Here is a 12,974-nt window from a genome sequence, read left to right on the forward strand (position 1 = left end):
CCCTTGACCGGTTGCTAATACAAAGGAATCTGTCTTCATAAAACATTTTGCTCAGCAGTGTTTCTTGAGTGGTCAGGCATTGGAACAGGCTGCCCAGGGAGGTGGTGGAGTCACCATCCCTGGAGATGTGAAAAACAACAAAAAAAGCTGTGTACATGGCACCTTGGGATATGGTTTAGTGGCCATGGTGGTGTTGGGTTGACAGATGGACTTGATGATCTTAGAGGTCTTTTCCAACCTTAATGATTCTATGCTTCTTTAAAACATCCTTCACTCCCCCCAGAGTGAGGTGGGAAGGAGATTAGCCTGGGGTTTGTGTGGAGTAATGCAAAGGTGGCAGCTAACCAACAGGAAGGACCACATGCCAGCCAGTGGATGTGTGCACATGAGCAGCTGGATCCTCTTCCTCAACACCTTATCTCAGCTAAGTTAAAGCCAAAGGCAGAGCACCCCATCCATGGGGGCAGCAGCAGTTCAGCCACAGCCCATCACTTAAGATGAAAAGAGCTCTCCCAGCCCTGCAAAGAAGCATTTGACCTGCAGAGCATCCTCTGTGCAAGCTTTCCCTTTTGTCCCAGCTTTCTCCTGGTTCAGAAATCCAGGAATGGTCCAGCTCCTCTATCAATGAAACCATTTCATCTGAGAGCTTCAGCGACACCCTAATTTAAGAAAGTTTTCTGACTTCCCATTTTGCATCACTCCCTAGAGCAGCCTGCTTTAAGCAGAGAGGTGTCCAGTCCATGGTGTGCACACAGACCTCCAGAGGAGACACATGCTCTAGACTCATCTTGCTGCTTGCTACCTTTGTGGGTAGAATAAGCAAAGGTGCCAGAAGCAGGACAGCAACCAGAGGCTGTGCCAGGGAGAGCAGGCAAGGATCTGTTAGCCTAATGCCAGAGCTGCTCACACTGCCCACTAAGGAGCTCACTGCAAAGCTGAGCTGGGGTTTCAGACACCCAGAATGGCTTGAAATGGTTAATGCTGCATTAGTGCTTTACATTACCAACCTTGCTGCATGATGCAATGCTTGTCAGCCTCCCCTGCTGCTATAAATAGCATGTTCAGAACAGATCAGCTGGAGTGGTTCAGTTGCATCCTAATCAGAAATGCCTTTAACTCTCAGCTGGGCTGGGAAGATGTCACTGTGTTCAGTGTAGGGCCTGGAGAAGAGAAGGCTCCAGGGAGACCTTACAGCAGCCTTCCAGTACCTGAAGGGGGCTACAAGAAAGCTGAGGAGGGACTTTTTTACAGGGGCTTGTGGTGATAGGATGAGAGGGAATGGATTGAAGCTTGAGGAGGGCAGATTTAGACTGGAGATTAGGAAGAAACTCCTTACATTGAGATTGGTGAGACATTGGAACAGGTTGCCCAGGGAGGTTATGGAGGTGTTCAAGTCCGGGTTGGATGAGCCCTTGAGCAACCTGATCTAGTGGAAGGTGTCCCTGCCCATGGCAGGTGGGTTGGAACTAGATGGTCTTTAAGGTCCCTTTCAACCCAACCCATGCTCTGATCTATCACCAACACAGTCTGTGGTGTTAGCTTCAAGCCCACAGGCCCAAGCTGCCCTAGCAAAGTAGGTAGGCACAGCTCTCTGACCCCTGAACCTCGTTCACTCCTCTTCCCTGCATCTCTTCACCAGTGGCTGTCAGAGAACACAAGTTCAGACCTTACCGAAAGTGAATCAAGCGCTGGAAATAGAACCATGGTGGGGGTGAGGCAGCCTGCTGATTCAGAGAGGCTGCAGGAGCTATCTAAATCAGGAGGCACATTCTCTGCTTTTGCATGTCTAGGATGAGTAATCCTCAAAGTAATGACTTGGAGGGAACTGTAGCAACTCAGCCCTAAATGTAAAGCTCCCTCCTAGGAGGAATGCTTTAGCAACCATATGTCGCAGGCTGCCCTTAGCATCTCTGCTCTAGGGATTGTCTGCCCTGGCTGAATCCAAGACTAAAATTAGCACAGTGCTGCAAAAATGGTTAGCTGTGGGTGGTTAGTATTTCCTTGGCTGGCCTGCAGCAAGCTGCCCCTGTTTCAATACCAGTTGATTGTTTCTTTTAACAGGAGATGAAACGGGAGACAGCAAACCCAGGGGAGGAGGATCAGAAAAGCAGAAAACCTGTGGTGTGTCTGTCTGAAGGCCTCTAAGGCAGTAAGGGATGTTACTAATTCTGATGTGCTGCCTGGGGGTTCACTGCTCAAAGCAAGCAACAGCGTTCTGCCTGAGTGGCAAACTGTTGAAGCAGTAAGCGAGAAGTCCAGGCTGAGTTTTATTGCAGGCTGAGGCACAGGAAAAGGTTGGAGGAAACAGCTGGATTACCAAGAGAGCAAACAACCACACAAAGTATTCACATGAAACCAGTGCTGGCAAAAGGACCAAGCCAGAGCATGTGGTTTTGCTTGTCTCTTGCATAAATAATTTGGGTTTGCTTAGAGACCGTGCAAGGGAGCAGGCTGAGGTGTAGTCACCCTGTGCTGCTGTCACAAAGGTGGTGTTGGGTTGCTCTTCATTTTCTCTGGGATTCCAACTGAGATGTAGCTTAGATTTCTGTAAACAAAGATGTTTTCAGGGTTCATGTGCTGTCCAAGTAGTAAAGTGGTTTGGCCTCATCTTTAGCCAGGTGATGAGAATGAACAGCAGATTCTCTGCCCTTCCAAACAAAGGCATGGCTGAGGGACACATATGCCTATCGATTAGGCAAATGAAATCTCTGTTTAATGAAGCCTCTCTCTCTGTAATCCACTTACTTGGAAACCTGTTTAGGATGATTAGGTTCATCCATTTCCATGGCATCTTTCAGGGAAGGTTAAAATGTGACAATCTAATGGGAGTTTAATGAGATGTTTTTCTCTGAGACATCTGAAATAGCTGGAGGAGAACATGCCCTAAACCCTTGTGTATTGCAGGTGTGGGCTGCCTGCTCCTCCCCAAGCCAAATATTTTCCTTTCCTATACCAAATGTCAGACCTCTCTGTTGGAGCTCCCAAGAGAAGAACTCAAAGGGCACTGCAAATTATAAGCAATATCAGAAGCTGGTGGCAGGTCTTTTCCCTGGCCACTAAAAAGGTGACAGCCCTCAAGCACAGTCTGTTCTTAATAGTAATTACACAAAGTTTAAGGAGGGGCAGCTTGCTCCAAACATCTCCTGAACTCCCACACATCACTCAGCAACAGTTGTCAGAGCTTCAGTTCTGCATCCTGGCTGGAACTTCCAGAGGTAAGTTTGCCTTGGCCACCAAGGAGTGCCTTCAGCAGCACAACACCTCCTATTCTGGGGTAACCAAGGGGTTTCTGAGGAGAGCAGCATTTACTACAACTTCAGCCTCCTTTTCTATGCTGATACTTTTTTCACTGATTGCTATCAATACCTCTTGGTATCAAAAGAGCTCTGTAGCAACTAAGAAGCACCCTCACTCTTAACACTGCATTTGATTAGAAGCTAGGTGTGGAAAGAACTTCAACACTTGACATTTAAATTTTGTTTAAAGGTTTGTTTTTTTGTTGTGTTTTTTGTTTTTGTTTTGTTTTTTTCATCAGAAACCATTGCCTTTAAAAAGGCAATTCCATTAAAAAGGGCCAAATCCAGTAACTATTTTTGGTCATTTTGATGTTCCCTGCATCAGAAACCAAAACTATTCAAACAATTTCTACATTGCTGCTAACTCCACTTTGTATATATTTAAGTAACACCTTCAGTGAAGCCCAACCCTTATAGTTTTGGTTTGGCTTGGAGGGATTTTTTTGTTGTTTTTGTTTTGGGTTTGTGAGGGATGTTGTTGTTGTTGGTTGGTTGTTTCTTTCTTGCTTTGATTTGTTTTGGTCTTTTTGGAGTTTTCTTGTTTAGGCAATGAAACAAAAACAGGAGTCAGAATCTTATTTTTGTTGTAAGTTATCTAAGACAATAAACACAATTTAAAGAAAATTCAGCTGGTGAGCTGTAGGTTTTGTATTTCCAAGGAGGTAAGGCAGTGAAGAAAAACTACACCACTGTGTTTAGGCACATTTCTAGGAGGTTGAACCATCTAACATCCTCATTCCTTTACCTTACGTGTTAAATGTACACAATGCTTATGTTCTGCTCTAGATCTCTGAAGTAGACACTATGTAAAACTTGATCAAAACACAAACCAACCAACCCCCAAATCACAGTGGAGTTCTCTTTCTGTGTGGAATGAAACCAGCAACTCAGAAACGACTTAAAGCAGCTTTTACCAATTGAACTGTTCAAAGACTCTCCTAACATCACTTTGAGTAAGTCTTTTTATTTCTTTTTAATTTGAGATCTTTTGATTCCAGGTTTAAACAAACCTCTACCATAGTGTAAAGCTTTCAAGGTCATTCAGAAAGCATCGTGGTGAGGCCAGGAAGGATGGAGCACTGCTGTCTCTTTCAGCCTTCTCCTGTGCTGCACCATCCCCCGCTGGCTTTGGATCAGATGGATGGATGGTCAGCTGGTCCTGCTGCAGAGAGGAGGAAAATGGCATTTGTAGAAGACGGGAAGAAGAAGAGTTACTTTTTTCCTTTGGTTTCACAGACTAGTGTGCACTGAAGCCCTACAGCTTCACTCCAGCTATCAGCAGATGTCCTGGGGGACTCAGGTCTTTCTCCCTGTATTGCATCCTTGCCGAGTTTCTCTGAATTTTCGATCCCAAGGGCTTAAAGCAGCTCCGGTCTGCAGCTAGACCCATTCAAATAAATCAATAAATCAACAACTCCCTGTAACACCCACTGTGAACAAGTCTGCTTCAGCTGCAGGCGAGCTCTGTAACTTCCACACGCCTGCTCCGGCCGAAATCTCTGCTGGTTGTGAGCCCTCGGTGGCAGAGACACCCCCCCGGTGCCCGAACCCGCTTCACCTCATCCAGTGGGATGCATCTTCACGGGACCTGCGCAGCGCATCCCGGAGCGATGCCAGATGCAGAGCCCAGTAAGGGCCAGAAGGAGGGAGCTGAGCCGCCCCCAGCCAGCCCTTATCGGGGGGGATGGGGGGGTGCAGCACTCAGGGGACCCAAGAACGGCGCACCGGGGGCTGCGGACTTCCCGCCGGTGGGGTCAAAACCGGAGCCTCCTGGGGTCGGAGCCGGGGCTTCCGCCCACCGCCGGTCCGGAGCCGGCTGCGCGTCCTGTGCGTGCTGCCCAGCGCGGCGGGTGCCCCGCAGCCCAGCGAGAGTTAACGGTGGAGCCGCCTCTCCATTGGCGCCCGGCGGAGCGGCTGCAGTGGCCGCATTTATAACCGGCGCCGCTCCGCCGGTACCGCGGCTCGGCTCCATGCCGCGGCGGCCGGTATGCCCAGCCTGCTGCCGCCCTTCCTCGCCCTACTCTGCTTCGGGGCGCCGGCGCCCGCCCTGAGGGCTGTGGGACCAACGCCTCCCGCTTCACCGCGGCGGGCCGAGGCCCGGACCGAAGCGGCGGCGGCGGAGGAGGAGCCGTGGTGCCCTTACAAGGTGTTGGCCGAAGGCTCGGCGGGCGGGCGGCTTTGCTTCCGCACTCCAGCCCGCGGCTTCCAGTGCTCGGCCCGGGCCTGCCGCGCCCACCGTTCCCCGGGTGGCGCCTTGGTGGCCAACGTGCTGCGCAACGGCAGCGTCCTGCTGCAGTGGGGGCCGCCGCGCCCCGCCGCCGGCCTCCGCGGCTTCGCCCTCAACTGCTCCTGGGACGGGACCTACACGCGTTTCCCCTGCGACAGCGTGGAGCTGGGCGCTGCCTGCCGCGACTACCTGCTGCCCGAGGCGCACGGCAGCGTCCGCTACCGCCTCTGCCTGCAGCCCCGCGTCGCGCCGCCGCGCCCCGCGCCCCCCGCGCACTGCGTGGAGTTCCGCGTGGAGCCGGCAGCCATGCGGGACATCGTGGTCGCCATGACGGCTGTGGGGGGCACTATCTGCGTCATGCTCGTCTTCATCTGTCTCCTGGTGGCCTACATCACCGAGAACCTCATGAGCCCGGCCGCTGCTGCCCCGCGCCGCGCCTAACCCGGGGGAAGCGAGAGAGGAGCGGGGCCGAGCCGACAGCTACGGGCGCGGAGGACGCTCCGGTGGTTACCTCCGGGGTGCGGAGGTTCTCCCGATTCTCTGGCCAGAGCGCTTCTTGCAGCGAGCCCGGTGCTGCGTTCCCGGCGCTTCCAGGGAAGCTCGGAAGAGGTTCAGCCAAACTCTGCTGGCAGCGGTTGTGCCCAGGGCGTTGTTTGAAGCGTTGGGTGGCTTGGGTTCGCCTTGCCCAAACTTCTGGATTTGGGGTTTTCCTCAATATTTGCAGCTCTTCTTCCTCCTAGGGCAGCTTTTCCTGAGCCCTGCGTGGTCACTGAACTTTTGGGATCTCAGTGGATTAAAAGTAAAAAATGGCAAAGGTCCACAAGTGCCAGAAAACGTCAGTTCTTTAAAAGCAAGCAGCAGATCTTGCAGAAGGTCTCTTTGAGAAGGCTCTCCAGAACATCCTTGTTTTAAGCCTATGCCCAAAAATCCCCCTGCTCTTGGACGTCTGCTTGGGCTTTTTTTTTTTTTCCCCCCCGAGGGAGAATGTTGTTTGAAATCTGTGGGAGAACAGTCTGGTGGTACCACAAACCCCATAGCTAAGAGTGATTTTGCTACAAATCCCACCTAAATCTTGTGACTTATATGGGGTTCGTATCCTGCTTTATGATGTTCACAAATTTTGGGGACTAGCCTGGCCATTGTCTGGACAAACAGGGGTTTTCTGGTCAGCTCAAGTGACCCATCAGCATCTTTACACCAACCAAACCTGCTTTTCTCCCTTTAGATGTTGGTAGTTTCCACAAAGAGTGATTTTAAAGGGACAGATTTAGTCTGAAAATTCCATTTAGTTGTGCAAGTATGAACCCATTAGAATTAATTATAAAGTAAGTAGAGTGTAACTGAGCACCATCACTTCCCTCTGAAATCCCCCCTCTTAGGAATGCTGTGTGCAGCTGCACTAAGGTAAAAAAACCTCCAACTTCTTGAAATACAAAAGTCACTCACGTTGTAGCCCAGCGTTTGGAGCACAGGGACATTCCCCTTGTTAACTGCTCACTCAATGCTGTAGTCTGTAGGGTTTAGCCATATTTTAGTATTAATTCTATTGTGCCTTAGTGCTGAGAATTTGTCCCATTTATATTGGTAGATCTGTTCCTGTAGTCTCTGCAGACAAATGTATCTCCCTGAGCATTTTTGTCTCTCAAAGTGGTTGTTGGTTTGTTTGGTTTTAAACAAGAGAAGAAAAAAAAAAAAAAACAAACCCAAACAAACTTAGACTGGTCATTACTTGAACTTCAATATATACACAAAAATAGAGTCAGTTTCCATCTGAGAGGTATTTATTGAGCTAGTTTTTACTTAGTGTTGTATGTAGTTGACTGCTGTAACAGAAAATGACTTTGTATCACTTAAACTGAGCACCTAAAGCAAAAGATAGGGGAATGGCTCTTCTGTAAGGGGGTACTGCTAGTCACATGCCACCTGTTCATCATATGTGAGCTGTTTGTGTAAATGTTTATCACTGTGGAAGTAGTTTGTGAAGTGTCAACTTGCTAGTAGAGGGCATAGGAAGTTTATAGAACGCTGAAGAACATTCAGTATTGGTACTCTTCATAATCCCTTTGGTCATTTGCTGAGAAACTGAAGGTCTATCGTTCAGCAGGCAGAAATACCTTTAATTTGTTTGCTCTTCTTGCTTTATTTTCTTTCTCATGTGCAGCTGACTCTAAATTTAAAGTGTTCTCTTTTATTAACTTGCCTGTATACTTGATTTAAGCAGCCTGACAATATGTAGCATGGCAGTGACAGGAAGATGATGTCATTCATTGACACTGAAGGACAATGTCATAATTTTTCCTTTTTTATCCCTAAGGAGACTGACTGCTGGGAGAAAAAAAAAAAAAAAGGGAAGGCAATCAGTTTTTTAAGACCATTAAAACAAACTGTATGTAGTGGTTTAAGGGATTTTAAGCAGTAAATTTGGGTCAGAGGTCTCTTAAAGGTTTCAAGTCAGTCTTTTTGGTCACCATTTCTGCACAGGACTGTCGGAGTGGCACTGATTTTTGTACATCTCTGTCAGCTTCTGTCAAGCAGTGTTACTGTTCTGTTCTTCATCCTGTCATGAATTGCCAGATGTGAAAATCAAATGTATCAGTAATGAGCCTTGTACCACCTTGGCGCTGACCTTAATAAATGAAGAGAATAATGGAAAGAAACGAAGACGTCACAAAGGGTTCAGGATCTTGTTTGACTCGAAGTAAGCAGATCTCTCCTGGTGTCAGTGATATTCCACTGTGACAATGTTAATGTGGAAATGGAAGGTTTCTCCTCTGAATTCTGGCATTATCTAGATCCTAATATAGAGGACATGGCACTTGGGGAGATGGTTTAATGGCCATGGTGGTCTTAGGCTGATGGTTGGACTCAATGATCTTAGAGAGCTTTTCCAACCAGAGCAATTCTGGATTCTGTGAATACTTGAGCTTTGTTTACTAGAGCTTTACACTGTGGTATCACAGGGAAATTCAGGTTGGAAGGGAGCTCTGGAGTTCAGCTTTGAGTGCCAAGCAGGGTCAGCTGTGAGATGACAGCAGGTTACTCAGCTATATCCAGGCCTTGAAAACCTTGGGGGATAGAGATTGCACAACCTGTCTGGGCAAGCTGTTCTGCTGCCTGAACTCCTGGTACTGTCCATAAGTGCAGGGAAAAAAAAAGGTTTGGGCTACAGAGATCATCTGGGCCTGTCTAAAATAGCTGTATGAGGGAGGAAGTCACAGCACCTGGTACAAGGAGCTCATGATCACCATGTCCAACAGCATGGGGAAAAGAGGTGCACTATTCAGGCTGATCATTTCAGTCTTTCAGATCTAGGAAGCCAAAAGTGAATTTTTGCATGAAAACTCCCTGAGCCAAACCATTTGTTATGGTAGCCAGGTGTCTTTGGCTTTGAATAGAAGTCCTCCTTATTTGACCTTTGAATGAGCTGCTCTTTGCTCCTAAATCTTTGTTCATGATTCAAGCTGCTTCATTTTGCATGCAGCCAGCACTGCTCATTGCTGATGTAAGTCTGAGGGAACTGAGGACCAGGTTTAATTTACAGTTCTGGATGTGACTCTCTTCACCTCAGCAGGTATAGATAGGGTACAGTTACCTGTTAAGCTAGCATCTGGGAGATGCTGTAGAGACATTATTTGTAGTCCTCTCACATCTTCATGCCTCTGCCTCTGTGGATTGCATCACAACAGCTTGCTGGGCAGAGGACAGACAAGATTAAAACATGTAGAACAAGAATCTGAATCCTAATGGAGGAAATTTGTAACCCTCCAAAGGATTCTCCTTTTTTTGTTTGTTTGTTTGTTTGTTATTTTTTCTCCTTTCCATGCATTATGAATGGGATGTGGGAAACAATGGTCTCCTAGTTTTTGCATTAATTTTTAGTGGATTAAATTTTAACGGCCTGCAACTTTGCACCTGGAAAAGAAAACCAGAATGTTCCCTATTTTATTTTGTGTGACTTAAGCAAAACATCTGCTGACCCACTGATAGCTGTGGGTTTTTTTCCCCTTCAATATGGCTATTAGAATTTCTTCTATCACAAGTACAGACATTTGGTTTTGGCAATCATGGGGAAAATGACTTGGTATTGATTTGAGTCCCACAATGAGACTGCACAGCTGAAGAAGGCTTTATCCAGCATTTGCACCAATTCCCAAAACATTCAGAGGTGCCTTGTAGGGTTAGAATCAATCCTGGCCTGTCCAGGCAGCAGTAGAGAAGTGGCAGGAAGCTGATTTATAACTGCCAATAAGCTGGATGTCCTCTACCTAGTGCTTTGGGAACAAGTGGAAATAACTTCTAAGGCAGCTACACATTCTCCTTAGTTCTATACAAGTAGCTGGGTATTAAAAATCCAGATGGTGCTACTGGTGTGTCTGGCCCTGGTTTATCTGGTAATTTCCATTACAAACATCAAGCTATATCCATTGCTGCAGGAGTTAAACTGGAGAGTGCTACACTCATTAACAAGCTGCGTTGGTTTTTTTTTCCCCTGGCCTTGTGCTGGATGTGATGGAAACACATTGGAACATTGATGTAAGCAGCCTGACCCCAACTTTGAATCTTCTAGAGGAATCAGTCTCTGCCTCAGGCAAAGAATCTCTCTTAATTCCATTATGATTGGTTTTTCTTTTTGGTGCTACATAAAAGGAAAGGCTGCCTAGCTTTATTTGGAGGTGCAAAGGAAAGCTGATATTTTGCTTCCATGGAGACCTGGAGTTGGAGTCTTACAAGACTGCAAAGTGCTGCTCTATTTCACCAGTGTATTCCAAAAGAAAGGCCTGGAAGAGTGGGCTGGAAGGGGAAAAAAAAAAGTGACAACTAACAGTTAACTGTGTCACATTCCTGCTGAAGGCTTAGGAATTACAACAGTGATGCTTGGACTTGGGTATTTTGCAGTTTTAGACTGAGCAAATAGACCTTGACTGGTATTGCACGACCACAGGTCTGGGCACCACATCTCCTGGGCTTCACACATTGTCTGATCTCACCAGGGAAAAAAAATTGCCCAAACCTCTTGTTTTGTTTTCACCTGAAAGATTGTTTTGGTTTTTTTTTTTTGATGAAGAAATTAATTGTCAGGAAGCACTGAATGTATGGGGGAGATATTCTGTAGGGAAATGTCAAGGGGATAGTGGGGAAAGGCTTTCTGTGGAAGGTGCTGGAGGGAAAAGCCATTTGTGTAAAGCACAAGGGGAGGGAAGAAAGAATTAACTGGGAAGTATTGGAGGGAAAGAGGTGGAAGACATTTGTGGGAAGTGCTCGGGGGAAAGAAAGAAAGAAAAAGCTTGGAAGTGCTGAGGTGACAGTGAAAGCACAGAGGGGCAAAAAGTATTAATGGGAGGGTTGAAAATCTTTTTAAGAAGAGAATCCTGCCTCACCAGGTGAAGTTCAGCTGGGCTGGGGAGTGGAGTTGTTTTGTTCATGTCCTGATCTTCTCTCCCTGCTCCCACCATGCAGAAATGAGCAAGATGAGGAAGGCCTTGGAGAAACTGCAAGCAATGAGCAGGAAGAATCTTCAGGCTCTTTAGGAAGCCAGTGACACAACTCCCAGAAGATGGTGGAGAAAGTCCCAGGACACATCTGCAGAAGCAGGGCCTGGGATGCAGACCTGCAGTCCCTGCTGCTCCTGAGCCTTTTTGGTTGTCTGGAGTAGCTTGGCTGTAGGCTGGATGCAGCTTTGTCCCTGTCTTTTGCTGGGAAAATGGGAAGCATTATTTTCTTAGATTGGTGCTGCAGGGTGAATTTTTGTCTCTTCTGGGAAGACATTCTTATCTTTAATGTCTTTTCTGTCTCCTGTCTCCTTCTCTAGATTTTATTTATGTTTTTCAGACATCAAAAGTGACAGAATACTTATTTTTTTAACCAAGAATAAAATTTGTTTCCTGGTCTTTGCACTTTCTTTTTTTTTTTTAAAGATACTATCCTCATTTTTGTCTCTTTTGTGTTCCATTTTTTTGGTGTGATTTGATCTGCTATTAATCTTTATTATCCTTTTGTTCTGTAGTGTAGCTGCACCTTTATCTTTTAGATTGTTTATCTTTTGCAGCCCTAATTATATATGAGGAAAATTCCTGAGCTTTATCCAGCTGGTTATTCTGTCCCATGATCTGTTATCCTCTCCTTCCTTTAATCACTTTATTCCTGCTGTCTCTGAATTTTCAGGTAATGAATGTTGTCATTTTTGGAGGTGCTTTGCTCATACATCCCTTGCTGGACCTCGTTTCTCTGGAGGTTAAGAGCAAGAAAAGGCAGGAGAGGACTGGGACCAGTGTGCAATTATCTTGGGTTTTTGTGACCCAGATTTCTGCTCTATTGAAAGAAAAATTCTCCTGGGATAAATGCAGCAGGAGATGGTTATTTTAGTTCTTGCTTTTGGAGTATATATGTCCTAAATTCTTCATCCCTCAGGAATCTTTCATTTGCAAGCTCTGTGTCTTCAGCTGTTAAGTCCAGCTTACAGTATTAGAGGTGTACCTGGAGCTTTTGTCTTTGGAGCAAGGTTTCTGGAAATGCTTTTAGGCATTTTAAGGAAAAGTTAATTTGTAAATGTCCTTCATTTGGCTAGAAAAAAAAAACACGAGTTTTTTTCCCCCAATTTATTTTCTGCTCTTCAATCTTAATCACTCAGTATTGTTTAGGAATTTGGGGGTTATTTGCAGACAGTGCTGTGGGAGCAGACATGAAGCTGGGGATTGATCCAGTGTCAGACCAATTTGCTGCTTCTCAGGTGTGGTTCAGTTCTCCATCCAAAAGCTTCTTCTCCGGGGCTTTAATCTATGGTCCAGCTCGGTGGAGCCGCTGCAACATTTGGCTGCCATCTAGTGCTGAGGACAACAAATAGCCAGAAGACAGCTGTTCAGGAAAAAAAAAAAAAATCATTGCTCGAACCGCATTCTTCCGAAAACAAAGTAATAGAGTCCGTGGCTTGCACCGTCAGGCCAAGAGGAATTACACGGGTGGGAAGTATGAAACTGGAGCATGTCTGGGAAGAACATGGGAGGGCTGAAGGCCTCACATTGTAAATTTGGGATCATTGAATCATTGTGGATGAAAAAGACTTTTATCGAGTCCAAGCATCCTCTGTCTCTCTGCCAAGTCTGGTGCTAAACCACGTCCCTCAGCACCTCGTCCCTCAGCACCATGTCTCTGCGGCTTTGAAACCGCTCCAGGGATGGGGCTTCAACCACTTCCCTGGGCAGCCAGTTCCAGGCTTTGAGAACCCTTCCAGTGAGGACGTTGCTTCTCATACCCAACCTAAACCAAACCTTCTCTCACAACAAGCGGCTGACAAGTTCTGTGGCGTTTTCCCGGCCCAAGCAATCAGCCGCTGGCTCCGGAGGCCGCGGTGTTTATCGAGAACAACTCAGCGCCGGAGCGCGGACCCGCAGAGCGAGGGGGAGAGCGGGGGAGAACGAGGGACAGCGGATGGGCGGCGTATCCCAACCAAATCC

The 12,974-nt window shown here is 47.0% G+C and overlaps 1 protein-coding gene across 1 annotated transcript; it reads left to right on the forward strand.

Moving 5' to 3' along the window:
• The first annotated feature begins 5,283 nt into the window (after positions 1-5,283).
• FNDC10 (fibronectin type III domain containing 10) lies at positions 5,284-5,964 on the forward strand. The gene is made up of 2 exons (XM_054395114.1): positions 5,284-5,352; positions 5,392-5,964. Exons 1-2 carry the CDS (start codon positions 5,284-5,286, stop codon positions 5,962-5,964), a joined length of 642 nt encoding a protein of 213 aa, XP_054251089.1.
• The last annotated feature ends 7,010 nt before the right edge of the window (positions 5,965-12,974 follow it).

Source organism: Indicator indicator, chromosome 32 (assembly GCF_027791375.1).
Source record: "Indicator indicator isolate 239-I01 chromosome 32, UM_Iind_1.1, whole genome shotgun sequence".
In the NCBI taxonomy this organism is placed as follows: Eukaryota; Metazoa; Chordata; class Aves; order Piciformes; family Indicatoridae; genus Indicator; species Indicator indicator.

Bases quoted from the DNA above. Each gene is read 5' to 3' on its own strand.
- FNDC10 (XM_054395114.1), top strand. From the start codon at position 5,284: ATGCCCAGCCTGCTGCCGCCCTTCCTCGCCCTACTCTGCTTCGGGGCG. The intron at 5,353-5,391 runs GTGGGACCAACG...CGGCGGGCCGAG, and splicing joins CGGCGCCCGCCCTGAGGGCT to GCCCGGACCGAAGCGGCGGC.